Raw genomic sequence first — 23,427 nt, forward strand, 5'->3', positions numbered from 1 at the left:
TCTAATAATGCCTAGCTCCTCTAGCCTGTGATTACATGTCAAGCTATCCTCAGGCAAGATACTGAACCCTGAGTCGCCCCTGATGCATCATCTGGAGTATGATTATGTGGATGTCAGGTTAAAAGCTCGTAAGCATAGAAAAAGTGTGAATAAGTGAATGAGCATTGTAGCAAGAAAGCGCTTTGAGCGTTCAAATGGATTAGAAAAAAAAGTGCTGTATAAGTAGCAGTCCATTTACCATTTCTTTAATAAGATTTCAAAAGTCAGTGGGAAATGTAGGAAATCAGCATCAGCCATTTACATTTAGCAACACATTATCCCTCCTCCCCAGGCCTCTAATCTCCTGTGAAGGGATTCTCCTATTGATGATAACTTGGACTACCTTTATTGCAACATAGGCTTTTTGCGTTGCTTCAAAAGTTCCACAGGCTCATGTATGATTAACTGACACCTAAACAGTCCCTGAGTCTAAAGTTACTTTTTAGATGAAGTACACCTGTGTTGCAGGGCTGCATGTGTGTGAACGTGCACACTTCGGTTCTTCTGCCTGTAAATAGTAATAAAGTACAGTTAACACTGTTATCAGGAAGCTAATCCCTGCTTAAACTTCCTTGTACACGTTCTGCTTTTTGTTCAGTTCCTGAATTATCCACAGTGACCCACCTGTCAAAACCCCCCTAAAACACAGCAGTTCAAGCTTTTCATACACACATGCCATTGTGCAACGTTACCTCACGTCCTTCTATGTTGAAACAATACCTGCTGGTCACCTTACTGTAAAATCCCACAGAAGGAACCCAAGCAGTCTGATTGGTTCCCTTTCCTTTCACTGTTCAGGATGAGGCTTCAAAGGTTGCACAGTTGCTTCCAGGCTCACTGACACAAGACACATTGATCTAAAATATAAATAGCAGCGTACTGTAAATAGGACATCAGAGGTGAGTACACTGGACCGTGACAGTATAATCTTTGTCACAGCGACCTGTACCGTACCTTGGAGTAGCTTTGTTTGTGACATAGAGGCATGAATCTTATCAAAAGAAACCCACATCCTGTCACTTATTTTTCCTTTAACACTAAGACTACAACTTGGCCCAATCCGGTGGGTTCCATGGGGGCGACACTTGAACACTAACATAAGCTGATCAGAGCACAACTGGAGCCGGTGAAGTGCTTTTTGTGTGACATTAGGACAAAGATCATACACACAAGTGATCTGTTGGGGCACATACCTATCAGCTTTTTGTTTAACGTTATTCCAACAGAATTTCCTGTCTTGTTAGAAAAACAAACAATTCCACTGCACTGTGTAGGCTGAAGCTTCTGCAGAGCAGTACCCTCAGCTTGTGTCGCTTGCTTGTGTGAGCAAGTTTGTGGGTGGCATGTTTGAAGATGATGACAATGATAGCTATAATGGCTGTTGTATGTATCCCTGTTTAGATGAACTTAGGGGATGATTTGAGCAGTTATCACTAAACAACTGCTTTCTTCTCCCTTAAATGTTGTTTAGAGTCATCTAGGGTCTGAGACAAAGCTGCAGGGTAATGGTAGGGTTTAGCCATGGTGAGACATGACTACACACCGTGACACTGGATGTGTGTATTCTACCTGTTTGGCCTCACATGTTTGGGTCTCTAAGTGTGCAAACTGTTGTTTGTTTGGAAGTGCGACTCATAGCTGCCACACAGAAAATGGAAAATGTTGGTAATTAATGTTTCAAGGTACTGTCGTGCCATTCATTTTGGTTTCAGGTGTCAGTTGTGAACAATGTAAAGAGCTCTCACCTTAATAAAAGAAATTGTATCCCACAGATTTTCTTTCCATTGCAGCAAAGGTTTGGCATTAAGATCATGGTAAACAAAGCTCTCGAAGTATTTTGTCAATCCTACTTTACAACTGACCTTTCTTTCAAATTCTCCTTTTGTTCATTCAAGTGTCTCACATCATTTCACCCATTGTTTCCAGTGGAGCTCTGTCCTTTTCTGTGCCTACAGCAGTGGGGGCAACAAATGACTTATTGTTTTATATAAGTCTTCAGGACTCTGCTGAAAAACTTTGTGGAAGTATGATTTCTTTTCATGCACATGTTATGATAAATGGAAGCAACATCAGGGAGGACTGCCTGTTCAGCTAATGGGCCTCGCACATAGCCAGGGTATTATTTTCAAGGGCGTGTCTGATAGCTGTCTAAAGACATCTGTATTTTAGTGTTTCTTCAAACATTGGGATGAGAATGAATACAGAGTGTGGCGTGTGTGTCCTAAGCCAACCGATGGACTTTTAGGGGTATGTGTAAGCAATGATGTGATATACCACAACTCACAAGTATAATCACAGTCATATAGTAAAATTAAAGATATGTGAGTAACCTAACTATTATAATGTTGCAATGCTTATATTGAGAAGTGCTGAAAGAACTGATGGGCTTCCACATGGTTTTCCTCAACTACTAAGGATGGTCTAAGCAAGAAGGCAAAGAAAAATTCACCCCTGCAGAGCCTTATTGGAGAAATAAAAAGCAAAAAGAAAATTATCCCGTTTGTATGATCGGAAGTAATATCTAAAAAGAACAGTTCTTCTTTAAAAAGTAAGAATGTGTTTTAAAGTTCATTGCTTTGGATCTTGCAAAAAAAAAGTGCACAGAGAGACAATTTGTCATGTTCCTGTGGCTCATTGACTTGAGTGTGCCAAGCATAACACGACAAGCAGTGTCAGACGGTTACAAAGTCCCTATTGTAAATGGAATTATTTAAAACAATAACCCTGGCGCCTCTCTTCCCATAATTTTGGGTCTAAATTATTGCAAAAACAATTGTAGAAGGGCAACCGTCCACATGGTTTTGTTACTGACAGGCTCTTATTATCTGTGATTGTTTTTGATGTTATCCTGCCTTGCTTTTAAGTATGCCATCCATCCATCCATCCATCCATCCATCCATCCATCCATCCATCCAACCATCTATCTATCCATCCATCCATTTTCACTTCAGGCTTGCAGAGTGGCTGTCCCAGAAAGTAACTACCAAGTACACGCACACACACACAAACAGAATTTCGAAATAGACAGCCCTCCTCTGGCAGCGTTCCTCTTTGTCCTTTCTGTTCTAAGCACCACCTACCAAATAAGCACAGGTATATGCATGTTCTTCGTACAAGCTAAAAATGAGTCAGTATTGACTTTTGGCTTTACACAGTATACAGATGCCCTCTTCTTAACCCATTCCACCCCTGAGTCTTAACTTCTTACAAGGAATATCCTCTCTGCGCTTAAATTACTCACCTCACCAGGTCTGAAGAGAACTATGAAGTTTCCCAGTGTGGCCTAGACTGTCTAAAGCCATAAAAGTCTAGGTCCATATTGATTCTAATGAGTTACATATTATTACTTATTATACCTTGTAATTTTTTAAATTAAGCTATGCCTGCTATAATACATGATTTTGCATTCAAACATTCTTTATTAAGGAAGAGAAAGGAAATAATAGCGATAAATTGTGCAGGTTATTAGTTAAAGTTTGGTTACCACACAAATCTTTATTCGGTTAGAAACAAACCAGTAAGGATCTAATCCGGAAAAGGTGTTCATTAGTACCTTGATTCAGGACTTTATAGTAGATGATTAAAATAACCACATAGGAGATACTATATTATCGAGTAATTAGGTAGTGATTAGTTCATGATTATCTCTAAATTGAACTTCTTTATGAACTGTTTTCTAACTTTACGCACAACACTGAGAGGCACAGAACTGTAACTATTCATTCATTAGTAGTAACTCCAATAGTAGCTAGGCTTTTTATGCCACATCAAGGAGTAAAGCTTCATTCTTTTTTCCTTCAGGATTACTTCTCTGACACATGCAAATGCATATACACACAGAACAACATTAAACAGGTTTAATGAAGACACACTGGGCTCTCATTCCTACAGTCACACTGTCAGGTTTCATGAGCTGTGCTTGCCGACTTGTTCAAGCAACTGCTCCTACTTTACCACAGTTACAAAAGCGCTCCTTGTTTATAGTGATGGCATTGTGTGGGTTAAATGTTAGCATTTCGCAGCAACACAGAATGCAAGACTTTGACTGGGAACTCTATTTTCCCTTCTCCTGCCCTGTTTGTTCACTTGCTGGCGGTGAGATTGAGCTGTGCGTCCTTGTGGAAAGTTGGGGGGGGGGGGGGGCCCTCTGTTGTCCTGACGACCCTGGTGGGAAAGCTAGGTTGTTTGCTGAGAGTGAATGAATTGAGGGAGGTGAGTGAAGAGGGACTGAGCAGGATGGGAAGGGACTGCAAATGAATGAGGTAAAGTTAAAAGAAAATAAAGGACAGTATGTGAGAGGAAGGACCAAGAGTTGCAGCAGATGGAAGATCAGCCCTGAAGGGTGGTCCGGATGAAAGTCTTTTGAAAAGCAGAGCCATCAAATTATAAAACTTAAAGAGGCAATAGAGTGGAGAAAAGAAAAGAGGACAGGTGGAGGGGTGAAGAGCAATGAGAATAAGATCAAAGCATTAAGAGAAGATACAGAGAGGACGGGCTAAATGAGCTCCAAGTGGGTATTTAATACTTGAGAGTTTGCTTTGTTTAACTGAAGGAAATGCTTGAAGATGAGATGCCATCGTGTTTTCAATGAGCCTGTAATAACTGTAATGTAGAGAAGGGAGGATGCTTACATGTGTGTGTGTGTGTGTGTGTTGTGTACGTGTGTGCCTGTGTGGTGCTGTTGGACAGTTTTGGCAGGAAATGCCAGAGTGATCCCAGTGGACCGTGATTTTAGAAGATTTTTTGCTCTCCTCTCTTCTCCTCTCCAGATAAACTATATACCTTCCAGAGTCATAACGATTTACCCCATATAGACTTGCAACAACTCACAGTATTACTTTCATCAAAACTCTTCCCTCCATTAACCACATACTCCAACTGCCCCCTTGGAAACCTCCAATACACTTTGACTGCTTCCCATTGTGCGCCATTGTTGAAGGCGCCCTTCTTAACCTACCCATTTACACTTTTGTGTATCCCCTAGTGCTTTTCATCGTTTTCCCCAGTGTGAACCCATCTCTGAGTGTCTCTTCTCCAACCAGAATATAACTCTCCACCGTGTGGCCCCGTCTCTCTTTAAGCTCCCACCGTCACGACACTGAATTTCTTGTATCCATCTTCTATTGTTTTTAGCTTAAGTGCTGCTGTGTTGTTGAGTAAAAATAAAAGTATAGAGGGGGTTATATTAAGTTTTATTCAAACGGTAATATAACTTAAAATAGTTTTTGTTTGTTTCCGCTCGAGACAGTTTCCTCCCTGCTGAATCAATGCATGCTGTTTGGCTTTGGGAAAAGCTACCGTGTTTTGCGGGTTGCGTTCTTTGCTAGTGCGACGTGCACTATCGCGTGATGGTAGTAAATTTTGTTCTCATATTCTACTGGAACAGTTGCCTGCACAACTAAGCTACCTTTTCTTTAAAGCTTGGGTTGTATTACACATTACAGTTAATTGCAATGTGTGCAGCCTCTGCTTGCAACATAACTGGTTAATGCTATCTGTAGATTAACTGAAGGCTGTAACGTGAAACCAGGTGTTGATCGCTTGATCTTATAGTGCGCGCTGCTGGCCGCCTGTGTCATTTTGTAGTCTTAGCGTTAATCTTGTGTTTTGTCTGCATTTGTTGCAAGATTGCTGTCTCAGGACCTTGATTGACACTTACTACACGGCAGCATAATATTTGTCTATCTTGGTCTCTTTGTCTGTCCCCCCGATATTTTCCATTTACGACAGGGAGGGCTGCTTTTTCTTTTTTTCTCACTGGTCCTTGGCAGTGATTTAATTACTTATTTGTTTAGTTTGTCGTTTTCTAAACTTCTCTGGCTCCGTGTTTTGCTGAGAGCAGATTTTTTAAACCCCCTCCCCTCCTCCTTGCAGCATTCCATTCAGTCTCTCCCTCACCCCCTCTGCCTGATATTGTATGCAATCTGTTGTTTGTTCGCCAAAGATTTTACATTATATTTAGCTACACTTGCAGTCCTTTCTTATAATTTTGCCATCCGTCGCCTCTGTCATTTCTCTTGGATTTACCATATTCTCTAGGCCAAATAGCTTTTGTGGTCTGTAATAGTCTCCAGGGGAGTCTGATATTTTCTCCACCCTGTCAAGTATTATACAGATCAGTCAGCGTTGCTCACAGGGTGGATCTGAGAAACTCTTATGGGTCATACAGGCGAGTGTTTACGCTTCAAAATTGCACAGCTGTCCTTGAAAGGGGAGGAAACACGAGGCATCTTTAGTGTGAGCATTACCCTACCAGAAATGCAAAACAATGTAAGTGATATTTGCTTATGGTGGAAAAACTACAGGCTTCTTTGTGCTGCCTAAGCAGTGCCTGCATGAAGAAATCACAATATTTAAGAAAAGAAGATGCAAGCATGAAAATGTGACCTTGTCCTCTATGTAGCCAAACTGATAAGGTTTTTTAAGTATTTCAACCAGTCTAAGTGAACAGTGGTCTTTGCAGCAATTAGCTCTGGAGTCGTGCAGGTTTATTGGTAGCTTTCAGTGAGACCTTTAAAATATTTTCAACAAGCAGAAAATGAAAAAAAAAAACATTGGAAGTTAATGATCATCAAACATTTAGTGACTCTTTGTCTCATTTTAATTTGGGGCGCTGCGTATCCCAGAAGAGAGCAATCATTACAGGATAAAGATTTGTAATCACTGAGAAAGAAAACTTTGCATTGATTTTATTATTAACCCATTCCATGCTAATAAAATGAACCACATGACACAACAAAACCGCTGGATGTGCTCATTGCAGAGGTCAAGATTTTCCATTTATTTTTCATGTTTGCTCTTGACCTCATGCTTTGAAGAAATGCTTCCTGTGGGACAGTTGTTTAATTTCATAAATTCAGCATTAATGATGGTTTATGATACGGTATATTTCACAGCTTCACATTAAACAGAATTGGTAGAGCAAAAGGCAACATTTGCTTCTATTTACTGTCAATATGGTAGGATTATTGCAGGCAGCTGAATTCATCTTTTGTTTGCAGTTTATCACTAATTAGTTCATTATCATTAATTTTGTGCATTGTTTCAGTAGCTTGTATAGTTTTCATTGTTTAACTGGAAAATGCCAGTGAAAAAGGGTTTTATGCTAAAACATTAAAGACTTTTTGCTTCACAGGACATCCTAGAAAGGTATTTTTTTTTCACTGTATGTGAAGTATTGTCTGACTGTATATCCACTATGGCATCTGGTCTGCTTGACTAGGATAAAAACATGCTGCTGATTGGGACTTGGGCATGGTTTTATTATTAGGTCAAAAGTCTTGGCAAGACATCACCATCACGTCATAGCTGGGCCTCTTCAGAGCCAGCTTTACGTCTGACACAGTAGTATACTGGTAATAGACCAGACATTATATGCTGGTCTAAAGTCTGACAACATATGTTTTATGATGACAGTATGGTTTCAGTTACTCTCACACATAGCTATACACTTCTCTTTGTATTTGGCAGTACTTCAGTCTGATCTCATTTGGAAAGGTATAGTTAAGTATTAACTTCATCAGAAATGACAGCAGCAGGATATTACACCCTACTTAATAAACCACAGAACTGCTAGAGGGTACCTGGCTTGTTGAAATAAGATTTCACCCCCATCATTGCAAAAACCTTTTTTTGTGGTTATTTTCAGCTTTTTTGCCTCTTGGCTTCATCAACGTATCAACATTATGTTGCAATGAACAATAGATGGCTGTGCAAAAATCATGAGCCACACTTGATTTCTTTGTATGTCTCTTCCAAGGAACCAGACATCCTTGTAATTTTTAAAGTGGCCCTGAGCAACAGTTCTCCAGGTTTTCTGAAGGTCTTTCAGAGTTTTTCTTTGGAAATTTTGTTTGGCTGCTTTTCCACTCATTTTCAGCGAAGCATTGTACCTGACAGTTTTCACAAGAGTGTTTTGTTTGTTAAATCACTGACCTGCGGGGGAAAAGAGGCAGTGGTTTGTCTTTTCTCTTAGTTGAAGCTATGAAAATGCCAAAGATAACACAGTTTGACAAACATAAAATAATAATTTTGTACCACTAAGGTGATTTCCAAAGAGCTATTAGCTGAAAACCTGGCATATTCTGGTATGTGTATGATCTCATTCAAAAAATTAGGAAACTGACAAATGAAGGACCAAAAAAGGAGATGAACAGTATCTGAAAATCATATCCTTAAAAAACATGAAAAAAAAATCTGTAAATACCTGATACAGCAACTGAGAAATACATCTAGTGTTTCAGTTGATCCATATACTGTTCACTGAAGCCTCATCAGAAATGTTCTTTGTCAAACTCTGGTTGAGGCGTGCCAAATTACACAAGAAAAGATGGAAAATTAGTAGCAGCAGATCTTATAGAGTGATGAAATTTGAAGTTTGCAGTTTAAAAGCTGTCACTGTTTAACAGGTTCAACAGTGAGTGTCTGCAGCCATCTTTAAAACACACACAGTGACACAGTGGAAGCTCTGTCGTAGTTTCGGGCTTCATTTCAGTCGTTAGCGTTGGGCATCTTGTTACAATTGATTAAATTATGAATGTAGAAAAGTACCATCAGATTTGGATCCACCATAAAATATCATCTGGAAAACATCAGGCTGGCAACAGCTTCAGTTTTCAGAATGACAACGAAGCAGTTAAACCATACCTGGTGAAAAAAACCCAGAATAGCTCACAACAACAATATTAGACATGAACTGGCCTCTCCGGAGCCCGGACCACAACACTGTTGAAGCAGTGCTGGATCAGTTTGACAGAGAAGAGTACAAAAAGCAGCCAACATCCAAAGAAGAGCTTTGAATGTCCTTCGAGAAGCCTGGAGGTCTATTCCTGAAGACTACTTAAAGCTCATTAGACTTGTACAAATGTTTTTGATTGATAAACTATGTTGTATGTTTGAACATGTCAATAAATTGCTCCTATTTCCTTTTTTTTTAAGCAAACTATAAAAAGAAGTGTGACTCAAGACTTCTACAAAGTACTGCACATTCAAATATCTGTATTAAATTTGTCTTATCATGATCATTACTCCAGTTTAATTGTAACTTTTTTTACAGAGTAGGTAAGGAGGGCAGGACGTTAGGCACGGGAACAGCAAAGAGAATCCGGTCAACATTCAAAATAAAAGACCTCATCCAGACTACACGCTTTTATCTGAAATGCTCATTTAAACTGTATGAGGGACAAAATAGCATTGGAGACATCAGATTACACAGACACAAAGCAGGTGTATTTTAGGGGGTTAGTCTTTAGTGACATGTTTCAGTCCTCTACTGTTAAACAGCTCCAATTAAAGGACCTTGCTGCTTGCTTTGAAAGGATTACAGTAATTCTCTGTAGGCTGCCCGAATCCATAAATATGAGGACCAAGACTTTTCCCGTCTCATTTCCTTTGCAACATTCATTTGTATCTTACCTCTTTTTCAAAATGCACTAAATTTTCATCTCGTTCGCCTTCATTCTTTCTGATACTTTTTTTTCTGAATGAATCTGGGTCATCTGGAGATTTAAGTGCTTAGAAGAGTTCATATAAAACCATGACTCAGCAACATTGTTTTATGCATGTTATTAATAAGGGACTGCTGCGAAACTAGGTACTCTAGACTGTGCGTAAAGTAGTGGAGCTTCTGATGAAGCTGTTTTCATTGACATATGCACACACTTGTACAACTTAATTGAAAGTATGTGTGCTCTCTGTGCCTCTTTGGCTTAGCATGCAACATTTTTTACTCAGGATACATCACTTAGGTCACACCATACCAGTCTGTAGGACTCTTACAAGCCAGACAAATACTTGGCTTTATTCCGTTACTTCCTCTCTCTTAGTCAGATTTCCTGAAACCCTTCCCATAAACCTCCATGTGTCTCTGCAGTGCAGACGGAAGAATGTGTGCACCACTGGGGTCGCTGTGTGGTCACTATATGAGTATCACGTCTGACTAGACTTATTATGCCCATGTTTGGAGAGAGGAAATGAGCGCCGTGTGCTGCAGGGACGTCTCCAAGCTCCCCAGTCTAGTGCAAACGTAGTGGTAGACTGGGAGACAAGGTAAAAATAGAACTGGAAGGCCAGGTCATCTTTGAGCCAAAAGTAAGGAATTGTGAAGCTGAGAGGAGCAGAAGAAGTATATGTCATGTGAAATAAAAAGACATTATCCATAAAGTAGCCATTTAAATCTTAGGTACAGTAGACAGGCAAATACAAGACTTGACTTAAGTAGTTATAAATTTGTCGATAAGCTTTACCTGGGAGTTGCTGGTGTATCCATACATTGGGGAGAGAAAGGGGCACAAAGTAATGGTTGATGGAGAGCTTAATCCTTGTGAATCCTCCCAGCATTTCATCTGTTTTTTTATATCTTATTCTTCATACCCAGTTTATCAGCAGTGTGCAAAATAAAATAAAAAACCGTCTCATATCTCAGCGACTGGCAAAGATGGAAGGAATAAATGACCTATGAGCTCACAAGAACCCGCTGTCAGAGAGACACAGAGGGAGAAAAATGAAGATGAGATATTGCTTCAGTTTGTGAACGAGGTGTGTTTTACTACAAGATTTAAAATAGGAGGAATAAAGCAGAGTTGCTAGAGGTGAAGGTCAGAATAATGAATTTAAAGTGGTAAAGATTGTTACACATCAACTGAATATATAGAGTGAGGACGGATGGCAAAGTTAATAAAAAATGTGAAAAATGATTTACTTCTTTACTTCTTTTTTATAATAAAGGACTAGCACAATAATATGCATTCTCTTAAAAAATTAAATAAAAAAATAAATAGAAGAAAAAACCATCAAAGAATATCTCTTCAGAATCTACAGCACAGGAGAAACGTGTATGCTGTGTTCAAGTGTTTCCTGTGTAATGCAGCACTCTGCTGTTGCAGAGTTTAGCCTGGTGAGGGGAGAGCATGGATACGCAATCATCTGCTTCTGTGATGTTGATCTTGAAATGGTAGAGCTTAGCATGTTTGGAGGTATTACAGGGGCGCTGGCAGGCCAAGACAAACCTTCTCTATTGTTACTGGCTCAGGCTTACAGTACATTGTGTGCATGTGCCTGTGTTTCCAGACTGCCATTTCTTTAAATACTTTGAAAACAGATGTTTATTTGTTGAGTTACTGGCTGTGGCTACGATGCTGAGATTTCATTTCCCACTGTTAATTACTTTAAAGAGTTGATGTTTCAGATTATGACATCATTGCTCTAGGCTTTTCTTTTCTTGTTCTCACTCTCTCCCACTTTGCGCCCCATTGCCCTTCATGATGGCCCCTTTCCCGCCCTTTCACGTGTCTCTTCTCTTCTCTTCTCTTCTCTTCTCTTCTCTTCTCTTCTCTTCTCTTCTCTTCTCTTCTCTTCTCTTCTCTTCCTCTGAGGTCATAGCTGGCTTGGTTTGGAAGTGGGCTGGAGTACAGACATAAGAGCGTCTGTTTTTCTCATCAGTCAGTCAGTCAGTGCGTGTGTGCCGAGTTGGTGAGGGGGTAGGGGTGTGCTTTATTAATTAGGGGAACAACTTTACCGCTTTTGAAACTTCTATTACTACATTAAAATACCCAATCAAGTGATGCAGACAAAAATGGGCATATAGAGGGAATCTTAATTTCATATGATGTAATATTGCACAGCTTGGCTCAGGTATGAAGCAAGACTCCAAAGCGACTTTGGTCTTATTGTCGAGGACAACTTTCCAGGATAGACAGGATAAAAGACTTCAGCTTGTGTTTGGGAAAAAACATGCTGACTACATAAAACTACTGATATGTCCATGCAGTCATTTAGTGGTTTAATGTGTAAGATTTCGACATGACAGCTATATGTAGGCCTCACCGAGGTTTTCCTTTGATGCTAAATCATTTGTTTTGAGTCAGTAGAACATTTGCTGTCTCCTTGCTCAAAGAAGACCCTATGTGATCAGTTTCTAACTGTAATTTGTGCCTTTCTCAAAAACTGTATCAATAGATGGATAGATACAAAAGATGGTCTTTACTTATTGTGTTTGATTTTGTAATACTGCTTCACTAAATTGAGATTAGGTAAAGATTTGGGGAGAAAGCTGCTGAAAAATAGGATCTTTGCAAAGTCCATCTTAGTGAAAGCTGTGGCAGAACAAAGAGTGTCCCTCAGCTCAGCGTACCTCGTGAGCAAGCTTGTTCTCTGTGGGTGGAAAATTTGCACATGCAATTAAGACTCCTTCACAGTCACATTGACTTTTGACCTTGACAGCTTGGGAATGGCAACCTTGGAATGTTAGAAGACCACGGATGTGGTTTGGTGACTTGTTAAAACTAATAAAAGAGAGCAGCATTGTTGTTGCTGCAGTTTTTGTGGCTAATCTAATCCCGAAACACGTAAGTAAGTGCTTGAGGTGATGCAGAGCTCGTGCCGGGGAGCTGGGGGAGAATGTTCCCATAAGTTGCATTATATTCTTATGCAATCTGATTTCAAATACTTGCAGGGTGATATCATAGATACTAAACAAACATTTGCCAACATTACAAAAACAATAAAAAAAAAAAACCAAAAATGAAAGCGCAGCAGCAACATGTCTCCTCACATGCTCGGCCAGCTTGCAACTTGCTCAGTAGGTTGCACAGTATGGTTATTGTGTCCTCAGCGCACACGCATACTGACTGACTTTTGACTGAAGCTTTTTGTTCTTCTGGGAGAAAGAACAAAGGCAGACTTGTTGTATCAGGAAAAATAACAGTGAATGAGAAATGCTAACTGAGTTATTTGGCACCATTGTCAACCCATATACCAAACAGCTGTTTTGTACTCTTTTGTACAGTCAACCGGAACATTTTAAACCGATACTGATGCTTTTAGAATCGAATAGAATAATCCTTTAATTGGCCCACAGGGGGAAATTTGGTTGTAACAGCAGCCAGAAAGACACATATACAAACAAACAGGACACAGGACACAGAACAGAAACACACACACACACACACACAGGCCATTCACCTTTGGTCCTTTGTAATCGTTGCTTGTGCCCTTTTGCAATCCAGCTCCAGATGTTATTCTCTGAACTCCAGGAGTCCTACAGTGAAACCTTTACACAGGCCCACAGTCAGACACATACTTGTGCACACAGACGGGCACATGCGGCCCTTTAAAGATTTGACAGTTTCTCTCTCTGCAGGCCGCCTTGTTAAGCAACAGACTCTAACGTACACATTTACACAGATGTGCTTCAAACATGCAAAAGCATCGAGATTATTTAGGAAACACATCTTCTCAAATAGCATAATGGTGTCATTTGGGGTTCAGATCCAGTACAGACAAAATGAACTTGCCTTAAGGTTTATTTCTTTGTTTTGGTTCTTATGAAGTCACACATTTCCCTCTTGCAGCAAACCACATATAAGCCCTTTTATTGTGTGTATCAATCTTAAATCAGTCACCAAGCTCTTAATTGAGCCGTTGTTTTTCAGTGGTCTCATGAAAACACATCATCAGTTTGTCGAGTTGCCACAGCAACAGTCTTCTCACTGAAGGGTGCGATGGGGCAGGTTTTCACCTGCAAAACACTTAACAAAAAATAAAAGCCCCATCGGTGTGCACACTGTTTATTTCACAATCAGGAGTTGCCCATCGATGAGGAAAATGCTGTGAATGCAGCTTATTGTGTTACAATGTGCCGTGCTGTTTTATCTCTGTGCTGTAAGGGTCTTTGGTGAACAAGAGCAGGAAGGGAGACAGAACAAAGTGAGCGAGCACGTGTGTCACAGTTGAAAAGAATTTATTTTTGTCGGTGTAATAGTGCTTCTGCACAGCAAGGAAGCTTGTTGTTTTTCAGACAAAGCACTGGTATGCGCAGGAAAACATTTGGCTTTGGGCTTGCATACACAGAAATCATGCTATTGTTTGCATCTTGACCTGTGTGTGTTTGTATGTTCACAGGGCATTATTTGCATATGATGGAGTCACAAACAACCTCAAACTGGCTGACTCAGGAGGTAAAGTGGACTCTTATTTTTATCATTTACCTTCATAAGACCACAAAAAAGCTTGTTTGCTCCTCTGCTTGGGCTTGAAAGAAGTTGATATATAAAAAGAAAGTGCAGCGTATTTGCACATCAATATCCCTTTGTTCCCTCACCCTGCATCTGTCTCTTTCCTAACAGCGGGTGGTGTGGCAGAGCTGGCAGCTAAGTTTCACATCTCAAAGCCTCAATATGGACTGTGCAAGGTCGGAAGTGTAGAGACAGGAGCCCCCCGGATCGTGCTGATCAGCTGGGTGAGTAGCAGACGGGCTCATGGGGCTTAACTTGTGTAAGCATTCCCCTATCATAACACAAATACCAGCTCGAATTACTCAAACACACATGCATTCTTTGCCATGAAAACAGCAGGTACGCTTCAAACACAAGGACTCACAGACTTAAATTAATTTGGAGGCAGCTGGGTCATTTTGCAGCTCTGAGATAAGGGGTTTCACATGTTGTTGTGGTCAGATACAGAAGCGTACGCCCTTATTAACTTATAAAGTATTCTGGAGAAACCCGAAATATTCCTGGCTTATTTTCATTCAGCACTCTTGTTTTCAGAGGCTTACATGAAATTTGGAAGAAAAGCTTTGAAAATGTCTCAGTGCAGTGGAAAAATGAGTGAATTACAAGGCGAGCAGAGGACCTAAGTGTCAAAGACGCAACCTGTAACCATAATATTTTCACCACCGTTGTATCTGGTGCTTGAAGTGGTATGGTAGTATATAGCTCTTCCCTAAAGAAACGCTGCCTTTGTTCTGCTCCAAACATGTCCACTGTTACTGTCTTTGATTTGTCTTTCCAGCTGTCAGGAGCACTTCATTCCAAAAGGCCTACTCTTTGATTTTATGTTCATCTACAAACTTTAGTTTATTCTGGTACACTTCCCATGCGGATCAAATTTGTGCACTGTAAACACATGCAGCTCAGGCTACCTGGAGATCCTGGGTTCAAATTTTGGGTCTTTTTAGAGACCGTTGTTTTAAATTTAGACTGACTTTGCTTAGATTTCTAGTTCTACACAAATAGTCACTAAATACACAAATATACACAATTGTTGATAGTTTTCCTCACAATGGAATAATTCAATTCAAATAATTTGGAGAAATCCTGTTCTTTCAGACACGCACTTATTGACAAGTTGGTTTTTTTAAATCCCTTTGAGAACTTATTGGCATGACGACACTAAACACTTCTCAAGATGATCAGTCTTCAGATGCCTCATGACATCGTTTGAATCCTGTTGTTTCCCAGCCTGTTTCCTTCATGTCTTTTTTTAGTCTTCTAAGAGAGATCTGTGATATCAGTCTAAGTGTCTACATCCTGTTTGTATGCAGGTTGGCCAAAATGTCGATGACTACAGGAGAACAGAATGTGCCACCCACATTCCAGCCCTCAAGAACTTCTTTAAGGTGCAGTGCATAAGAATGTGAACTTGACAATGGCCTTCGGGTTTGCTAAAGTAAATCCAGTCATTTGTGTTTTTGTTTGGCTTCATTTAAGAGGAAATAATTCCATCTGTGCAAGGACCGTTTAGACCCGGAGGTAGTGCTGTGCAAAAAACACTTGCAGTTTCTGTTACTCTTTCTGTTCATTTAGATTCTGTTTAATTTCCTGTGAAATTCCAAAATAATAGTGAAAAATGTGTTTTATACTTTCCTATAATCTTTGTCCCTGAATTCTAGACCGTTTACCCTCAAACTCTATATTTACACTTTGTAGTTTGCTTAGTATTGTTTTGAGAGTTTCCTGTCCTCAGACCCCTTCCTGCCCTACTGGTTTGTTGGTTCAGGGTGAGATTGCTAAGTTTTGTTTAAAATTCTGTTGTTGGTGGTACAACCCACAAGTCCCATGCCAAAGTCAAGTAGTGGTAAGATAGACAGGAAGCAGATGGACCAGAGAAAAGAGAACTGTGTAATTTCTATGATTCAGCTGCATGTGCATATTTTTAGGATTCAGGTGTGTTTACAGCATATGACAAAAACTGTCCATCACTGCTGACGATTCCCCTGTCTGTGCCCCTCAAACAGTATTTATTTTGTGTGTCAGTGAGTAGAAAGGATTGAACCGACCCCTAGGTTTACCACTTTCCATACAAAGGCATCACCCAGTCGACTGTAGGAGCATCTGTGGAATGTTTGTTGTTTTTTTTGTCTCTTTTTTTAAAACAATGAATGTGGGCTCTGGGATTTTATAAGAAACCAGTTGAAAGCCCACTATCCCCTCTCTGAGTCTTGTGTGAGGCTTCTTTGATCAGAATTTCTTGTGGGATTTCATAATCATAGAAACATGATTTCATGGTGGACGTTAAGGGGAATGAAGAAAATCACTTCTCCTTAGGTGAGCTGTGGGACAAAAGAGGCTTCTAAACTTAGCCAACACACGCAAACATGCTCATTAATAAGCAGGACTGTTTAAGTACCCGGTGGTCACTACTGCTAATGTAAAATGCAAAAAGGAAGAGAAACAATTTATTCTAATTTGACCTTATACAATAGACGCATGGATGTCATTTGTAGAAGTACGCGGTGATCATACATGACTATGCAAAACTGTCTTTTGTTCATGCAAACGTCTTTAATCAGTTTTCCTCACAAATACTAAAATGCTCACTTATGGCATAATTTACAGTACAGGTGATGATCTCACTAGTATCAAGACAGCTTACGAAAAAACGTCAAACACACTGGTGTGTTTCCGGCTTGTGTTGTATTGGAGTTGGTGTGTAGTGAACCTTAAAAATTATCTGTCAAAGTATTTATATTCAGACTTAAGCTGTCTTTATTTGTAGAATTGCATAGCCAATGTACAGTACAGTCGATGATTTAATATTATTAACAGCTCATATGTTTGTGGAGACAAATCGTTTAAGGATCACAAATGACCCCAGTATCTATCACAGGCGCTGTTCTGTTCCATGTCCAATAAAACTGATTCGATGCGTAATTATGATTATGCAATATACTGGAGACTCAAAGGCTACCTGATATTGGTCTTTGAGAATTGTTTTATTTTAACAAATCAGTAGCTGAAATATTGATACACAAAAAGTCACTCCCTCACCTGCTAAATGCCTACATTAACCAGATGCTATAATCTAAACAGCTCTCTTATTTCTGAGCCGTACTTGACCTTGCAGTGACGTGAAAAACAAAACCATGGAAATGATCTATAAATATATACAGATTGGATGGGTGATAACATTTGGGGATGCAATAGCTTGTTCTTTTTTAAAATCATGGCTGTTTTTACCCTAAGTAAGCCATAAGTTTTTTACTTATCTTTCTTTTTTTTCTCTTTTCCCTCCACTTTGTTTCTGTTTTTTCTGGCTCGCTATGCTGCATGTCCCAGCTGGCAGTGAGGGGGTTTTGTCGAGGCGAGTCTGGTTTGGGTGTGTTATAAACTGAAGTTAATGTGGCATTAAGTTATGAAAACTAAATTATGAATAGGGTGCAGGTGTTTCCATTGTTAATTTCTACCAAAAAACAAATAACTGAATTAAGTTTTGACAGAAGAGCATTGTGTTTGTGTGTGTGTGTGTGTGTGTGTGTGTGTGTGTGTGTGTGTGTGTGTGTGTGTGTGTGTGTGTGTGTGTATGTGTGAGTCCAAGTGCATAAGATTAGAAACAGTAGTGTCAAATTCTAAACAAAGAAGTTAGTTAGACTCAAGACATTTTGAATTAAGACACAAATTGGAGCATTGTAGAGAGCAGAGAACCTGGATGCTCTGATGCATACTCAACTGAGTGGGGACATCTCACAAAGGCACATCTTTTCCAATCCTGATATTTATAAAATGTGCATTTGGTTCATCAAACATACAATAAGTATCTGCTGGTTAAATGATAATGTATCAGTCCTGTTTCTGGGTCTCCTTTCTACTGTGGGTCTACTGTTACAAATGACACTGTCACCTTTTTAACACGTTGTAATGTTTTTGTTATATTTAATAGAAACAAGCCCCCCAAAAGTCATTAGGGATCATGGTCAGCCAGCCGACTATACATATCTTTAAGTTTTTAAAAACTGCAGTCCATGGGCTCGAATATCAAATATTTGAATCTCTCTGGCTGAATAAAAGTTCAGTGTTGACATTTTAGGAATTAGTCAAAACCAGGCACCAATGTGTTATGACTAACCTTGTGTTGTGAATGGGCCCATTTTTAACTCTTTTTTTCAGGATCTTCTTCCTCCTGTATGCTAGCTACCAGGCAATTTATGATATGTCAGCTAGCCCATCTTCACTGACCCTCCAACCACCATTGCTATTTAGTCTACTTTCAAAGGTACACCAGAGCACTGTGTTTTAGTTTTTTAGAAGTACTTCAGTCAAAACATGGTATCTGATCTTTAGGTGAAAACTGGATTCCTAACTTCCCGGCAACTTGTAACTCTGCTAAACTTTGTGAACCTCTTGATATCTGAACGTTAAACCTTATTGTAACAGCTGGGGAAGCTGAAAGAGTTTGTCCTGTTTTTCTTTCTTTCAGTGGTCCTGAGTTCGATTTTTAGACTTTAGATCTCGGGATGGCTAGTGATGTCATACTTAACAAGTAGATACATTTATTCGGTCACATTATGCCTTTGTTATTTAAGGCCAAATGTTTTTTTTAAGGTGGAACAGGAGATTAGGTCTCAAAAAAACATTAGGCTTGTAAATAAGGAATAATTGAAGATGTTTGGGTCAAGGTATCTTGAAGCACTTCAAATCACACATGTTGTCTGTCATAATAACTGACAACCCAAATATTATAGCAATCTTGTCAATTCACAGTTTTATTGGTGTTATTCTTCGTGAACAACTTGCATTTTTTTAAGAAGAATAAATGTTTGCAATACTAATAATTCGGCCACAAGCGCTGGCCAACACTAACTTCTATTATAAGTAACCCATCAGTCAAGTGGGACAAACTTTAACTGGGGAAACTTGAGTTGCCCCGAATCCACCTACTGCCTATTACTCTGAGCAACTCCTTAGTTGGAAAGAGACTATGAAGCACTCTGGTTCCAGAGCAGAGAGACAGTTTGTGTGGAGTTTGAGCCCAATTACAGCTAAAAAGTCTCTCAACCTGTCACATCACCTTGGGCTACTTTCCCTCCCTGGCAGGTTATATCGTTATACCTATAGTAAGTTTTCAATGCCAAGGTCATCAGTGTCACAAGTCCCAAAAAGACTGTTTCAACATCCCACTTTATGAAATTTTCCCATGGAAATAACTAGGCCAAGACACGTTATTCTGAATAGAGAGGTTGACTATTAAGGCAGTACTTTGAGCTCATATAGAACGTTTTGGAGTTTTTGAAGCTTTGCATTTATATTGTTTTGCTAGAGTATGTTATTATCTGAATCTGGGTACAAATTTAAAGCTTTCTGATAACCAATGAAGGTCATTGCATTGTTAGCAAGTCAAATGCCATGTGGTTGAAACACTGTGGGATGGATGTTAGATTGGAACATAACACAGTATGGTATGGGCTTCAAGAGCTTACAGTTACAAAGATTAAAAAGGAAGGTTTTGTCCTAACATATGACCATTATGAAATCCGAATGATGTAAAATGACATGAACATGCTCACATATGAGTTATAGAAATGGTCTGAATAGAATTAGAGGTGATTTCTATACATTTTAATAAGATACAGATAGTTTCATTTTTCCTAAAACTGTTATTTCAGTTTAATTGAATTCAATCTTATTTAAATAGCACCAGATGTCACCTGAAGATCCTGCAATAATAGAGAGACAACCAAAACAATCACAGGGCATCCTGTTAGCAAGCACTTGGCGACACTGGGAAGGAAAAACCTTTGCATTTTCCCAGTGCATTTTTAACACTTTTAAGTCTCTTAAAATTACAAGCATGGTAATACCTATTTTGCTTTATATTATTCAGCACTACAAGGGCATTTGCTTTGAGTGTGAGTTGTTTTGATGAACACTTTCGTCCTGTACTTGATTAAATGCAGACTGTCTGTAATGTTTTGCACTTGCACATTCATAAGAGAATACTGGGCTGTGCTACTGAGAAGTGTTCCCGTAGACCTTGATTTGTTTCCATGATTTTCCCAGTGCGGCTGGCAGCACTGTGGACTACTTCTCTGGTCTCTGTGCCAACTCTGTGTGTAGTTGGCAGTGGCAGCCAGAGTGATATGGATTATGGACTGTACTGACATGTATTACAGGGCGCACTGAATTCTCTGCTCAGTGTCAGTGTCAGTGTTGTCACTTGGATAAATCTGTGGTTTCCTGTTGGAGGCTGACAGACCAGGCCCTCCATCAACAAGCCTAGATTTACTCTCCATGGAAATTATACCGAGGTCCTGGCCACATACAAATGCTTGTATGCACACACAGACATGAGTTAAGTCCATGTTTAACAAAGTAAAATATAGTTCTTTGTTTTGTTTTTTGTCCATTCTCCAGTAAACATGAAATGCAGGCACAGTTTTTTTCTTTCTCTTGAAACTAAAGGCTTTAATTCATTTTGCTGTTTTGAACTTATTGTGAAGACAATGTGCAACACAGAGTGATACAGTGTATGTCTTGTAAGTTTTGCTGTCAATATACATCCATCCATCCATCCATCGTCATCCGCTTTGTCCGGGGTTGGGTCGCGGGGGCAGCAGCCTAAGCAAAGAGGCCCAGACCTCCCTCTCCCCAGCCACCTCCTCCAGCTTGTCCGGGGGAATACCAAGGCGTTCCCAGGCCAGCCGAGAGATATAATCTCTCCAGCGTGTCCTGGGTCTGCCCCGGGGCCTCCTCCCGGTGGGACATGCCTGGAACACCTCACCCAGGAGGCGCCCAGGGGGCATCCTTGTCAGATGCCCGAACCACCTCAGCTGGCTCCTTTCGATGTGGAGCAGCAGCTGCTCTACTCTGAGCCCCTCCCGGATGGCCGAACTTCTCACCCTATCTCTAAGGGAGAGGCCAGCCACCCTTCGGAGGAAGCTCATTTCTGCCGCTTGTATCCGCGATCTCGTTCTTTCGGTCACTACCCACAGCTCGTGGCCATAGGTGAGGGTAGGGACGTAGATCGACCGGTAAATTGAGAGCTTCGCTTTTACACTCAGCTCCCTCTTCACCACGACGGACCGGTGCAACGTTCGCATTACTGCAGCTGCAGCCCCAATCCGTCTGTCGATCTCCGGCTCCCTTCTCCCATCACTCGCGAACAAGACCCCGAGATACTTGAACTCCTCCACTTGGGGCAGGAACTCATCCCCGACCCAGAGTGGGCACTCCACCCTTTTCCGGCTGAGAACCATGGCCTCAGATTTGGAGGTGCTGATCCTCATTCCCGCTGCTTCACACTCGGCTGCGAACCGTTCCAGTGCGAGCTGGAGGCCTTCACCCGATGAAGCCAACAGAACCACATCATCTGCAAAAATCAGAGATGAGATTCTGAGGCCACCAAAGCGAAAGCCCTCCGCCACTTGGCTGCACCTAGAAATCCTGTCCATAAAAATTATGAACAGAACCGGAGACAAAGGGCAGCCCTGGCGAAGCCCATCACCCACCGGGAACGAGTCCGACTTATTGCCGGCAATGCGAACCAAGCTCTTGCAACGGTTGTATAGGGATCGAATGGCCCGTAGCAATGGGCCAGACACCCCATATTCCCGCAACACCTCCCACAGGACACCCCGAGGGACACGGTCGAATGCCTTCTCCAAGTCCACAAAACACATGTAGACTGGTTGGGCAAACTCCCATGCACCCTCAAGTATCCTGGAGAGGATAAAGAGCTGGTCCAGTGTTCCGCGACCAGGACGAAAACCGTATTGTTCCTCCTGTATCCGAGGTTCGACTAACGGACGAACTCTCCTTTCCAGCACCCTGGCATAGACTTTCCCAGGGAGGCTGAGGAGTGTGATCCCCCTATAGTTGGAACACACCCTCCGGTCCCCTTTCTTAAAGATGGGGACCACCACCCCGGTCTGCCAGTCCACAGGTACTGCCCCTGATCTCCACGCAACATTGCAGAGGCGTGTCAACCAGGACAGCCCTACAACGTCCAGAGCCTTCAGGAACTCGGGGCGGACCTCATCAACACCAGGGGCTCTGCCACCAAGGAGTTGTTTAACTGCCTCAGTGACCTCGCCCCCGGAAATTGGCGGGTCATTCCCCTCATCCCCAGACTCTGCTTCCTCCTCGGAAGACGTGTCAGTGGGATTAAGGAGGTCCTTGAAGTATTCCTTCCACCGCCTGACAATTTTCTCAGTCGACGTCAGCAGCGCTCCGCCAGCACTATACACAGTGCAGGTAGAGCACCGCTTTCCCCTCCTGAGACGTCTGACGGTTTGCCAGAATCTCTTCGAGGCAGTCCGAAAGTCTTTTTCCATGGCCTCTCCGAACTCCTCCCACACCCGAGTTTTTGCTTCAGCCACTGCCCGAGCCGCATTCCGCTTGGCCTGTCGATACCTGTCGGCTGCCTCCGGAGTCCCACAGGCTAACCAAGCCCGATAGGACTCCTTCTTCAGCCTGGTGGCTCCCTTCACCTCTGGTGTCCACCATTTGGTTCGGGGATTACCACCACGGCAGGCACCCACCACCTTGCGGCCGCAGCTCAATGCAGCAGATTCGGCAATGGAGACGCTGAACATGGTCCATTCGGACTCAATGTCCCCGGTCTCCCTCGGAATGCTGTTGAAGCTCTGCCGGAGGTGTGCGTTGAAGATCTCGCAGACTGGGGCCTCTGCTAGACGTTCCCAGCACACCCTCACTACGCGTTTAGGTGCACCAGGTCTGTCCAGCGTCCTCCCCCGCCACCTGATCCAACTCACCACCAGGTGGTGATCAGTTGACAGCTCAGCCCCTCTCTTTACCCGAGTGTCCAGAACATATGGTCGCAGGTCTGCTGATACGATTACAAAATCGATCATCGACCTACGGCCTAGAGTGTCCTGGTGCCACGTGCACTTATGGACACTCTTATGTTCGAACAGGGTGTTCGTTATGGCCAAACTGTGGTTAGCACAGAAGTCCAATAACAGAGCACCGCTCGGGTTCAGATCAGGGAGGCCGTTCCTCCCAATCACGCCCCTCCAGGTCTCGCTGTCGTTACCCACGTGAGCATTGAAGTCTCCCAGCAGGACAACAGAGTCTCCAGGTGGAGCACCCTCCAGCACCCCCCCCCAGGGACTCTAAGAAGGCTGGGTACTCTGAACTGCCACTCGGCGCATAAGCGCAGATGACAGTCAGGACCCGTTCCCCGACCCTAAGGCGCAGGGAACAAACCCTCTCGTCCACCGGGAAAAACCCCAACCTACCGGCAGCAAGCCGAGGGGATATTAGGATACCCACTCCAGCCCGCCGTGAGTGTTAGTTGAGGGTCTTGCTTTTTTGTGTGTGTGTGTGTGTGTGTGTGTGTGAGAGAGAGAGAGAGAGAGAGAGAGGGAGAGTA

At 41.7% G+C, this 23,427-nt stretch overlaps 1 protein-coding gene across 1 annotated transcript in view; it reads left to right on the forward strand.

The window, feature by feature from the left end:
• The window catches only part of LOC146696853 (uncharacterized), a 34,946-nt gene that overhangs the window by 3,524 nt on the left and 7,995 nt on the right, over window positions 1–23,427 (forward strand). The window contains exons 2-4 of the mRNA XM_085475173.1: window positions 13,939–13,994; window positions 14,163–14,275; window positions 15,362–15,436. Coding sequence (XP_085331299.1) covers window positions 13,939–13,994; window positions 14,163–14,275; window positions 15,362–15,436 — 244 coding nt within the window. The remainder of the gene's footprint in view (window positions 1–13,938; window positions 13,995–14,162; window positions 14,276–15,361; window positions 15,437–23,427) is intronic.

The sequence above is a fragment of the Copadichromis virginalis genome, linkage group LG12 (genome assembly GCF_057382275.1).
Source record: "Copadichromis virginalis isolate Kocher_CV1m ecotype Utaka linkage group LG12, C_Virginalis_male_GT1.1, whole genome shotgun sequence".
Taxonomy (NCBI): domain Eukaryota; kingdom Metazoa; phylum Chordata; class Actinopteri; order Cichliformes; family Cichlidae; genus Copadichromis; species Copadichromis virginalis.